The following is a 1,604-nucleotide window of genomic DNA, read 5'->3' on the forward strand; positions in this document are numbered from 1 at the left end:
CCCCTTTCAACTAATTCAACTAATTGCCCAATTGCACAGCCTTAAGAGCGTGCATATCATGAATACTGGGTCTCATTTGTTTTCTGAGAATCTACTGAACCTACTGGTAACTTGTTTGCCACGTAGCAATAAAAAAATATACGAAAAACCTTGATTATTCTGGTTAGTCACATTGTACTGCTATTATTTTGAACAATACTGTATTACTATTGTGATACATTTCTACAATTTGTTTCTATATTTTTTTCTTTTATTAGCTTTGTTTATTGTTTAAAGGGATAGCTCACACAAAAATGACAATTCAGTTATGAATTTCTCAACCTCATGTTGTTCCAAACTCGTAAGACCTCTGTTCATCTTTGGAACACAAATTAAGATATATTTGATGTAATCTGAGAGCTTTCTGACACTGTAAGTGTGTTGATGAGCTGCCGATCTGTTTTTGTCAGTTTCTTTAACCGAACTGATCCACTGTGTCTGTCTTTGCACAGTAATACACAGCTGTGTCTTCAGTCTGCAGGCTGCTGATGTCTAAATACAGCTCATTTTGGCTTGTGTCTCTGGAAATAGTGAAGCGACTCTTGAAGGAATTCCCAGAGTCTATTGATCCACTGCCCCATATGATCCCGATCCACTCCAAGGCTTTTCCAGGAGGCTGCCTGATCCAAGCTGTGCCATAGTCTGTGAGGGCATATCCAGAGATCTGACAGGATAACCTCACCGACTGACCAGGAGCTTTAGTCTGTGCAGGAGACGAGGTCAGTGAGATGCCAGAAACATCTGTGAGAAAAAACAACACACTGAGAGTCAATCTCATTTCATCTGTTTCTAACTATATAAACATTTGTAAAAAATACAAACAGCAACAAAAAGATTCACAATGATGTGACTGAATGAATCTACTCACATGGCAAAAAGGCAAATAAAATGAATAGAGTTTGACTCATGATTGATTTCTGAATCAGACAGTAAACCCACACAGCTTTATCCGAGTGTTAGTGGACTGCCCCTCTGCTGGAGGAAACCGGCACTCTTATTCTCTCATGGTGAACATTTGCATATCATTATCTGGGTTAAATAAGGATACGATTTTGAAGCTTGAATTTCAGTGAGCTAAAATTGTAAAGAATGCACACAGGAAATGAGAGATCCAATAGGAGTATTTTAATGGGGTAATCCAAAGTTAAAATCCAAAAAACAGGCAAGAGGTCATAACCATAAAATCAGTCCAAAACAAGAAACAAGAAAAAAAAAGGGAACACGAGAAAGCCGGGTGATGGAACACAAGGACTCCATGAAACTCAATGAGACAGGCTGGTTTATATGGACAGCTGAAAACGATGAAAGGAGACAGCTGAGTGCAATACCAGGTGTGCAATGGGCTAGGTGCACAAGATGGCGCCGGTGAGCTTCAGCGACACGAGTGTGTGCATACTTACTTCCGGTCTTGCGACTCGCATTGACTTTAAGGGAAACTTACATACGAAACTTGGCTAGATGTATATAATTAATGATTTTCAAATTTAACAGCGGATAGTGGTATATCAAAAACATGGGGAAACTTCCTCCCTCCCTCTGTGTGGAAATTCATTAAGATACAACGC

The 1,604-nt window shown here is 39.4% G+C and overlaps 1 gene segment (V, D, J or C); it reads right to left on the minus strand.

Annotated features, from left to right (window-relative positions):
* Nucleotides 1-454: 454 nt before the first annotated feature.
* Nucleotides 455-1,063, minus strand: LOC113095057 (Ig heavy chain V region PJ14-like). The segment is given in 2 exon segments: nt 455-780; nt 908-1,063. Coding segments are annotated over 2 exon segments (366 nt in total).
* Nucleotides 1,064-1,604: the final 541 nt, after the last annotated feature.

Source organism: Carassius auratus, unplaced genomic scaffold (assembly GCF_003368295.1).
Source record: "Carassius auratus strain Wakin unplaced genomic scaffold, ASM336829v1 scaf_tig00215586, whole genome shotgun sequence".
NCBI lineage: Eukaryota > Metazoa > Chordata > Actinopteri > Cypriniformes > Cyprinidae > Carassius > Carassius auratus.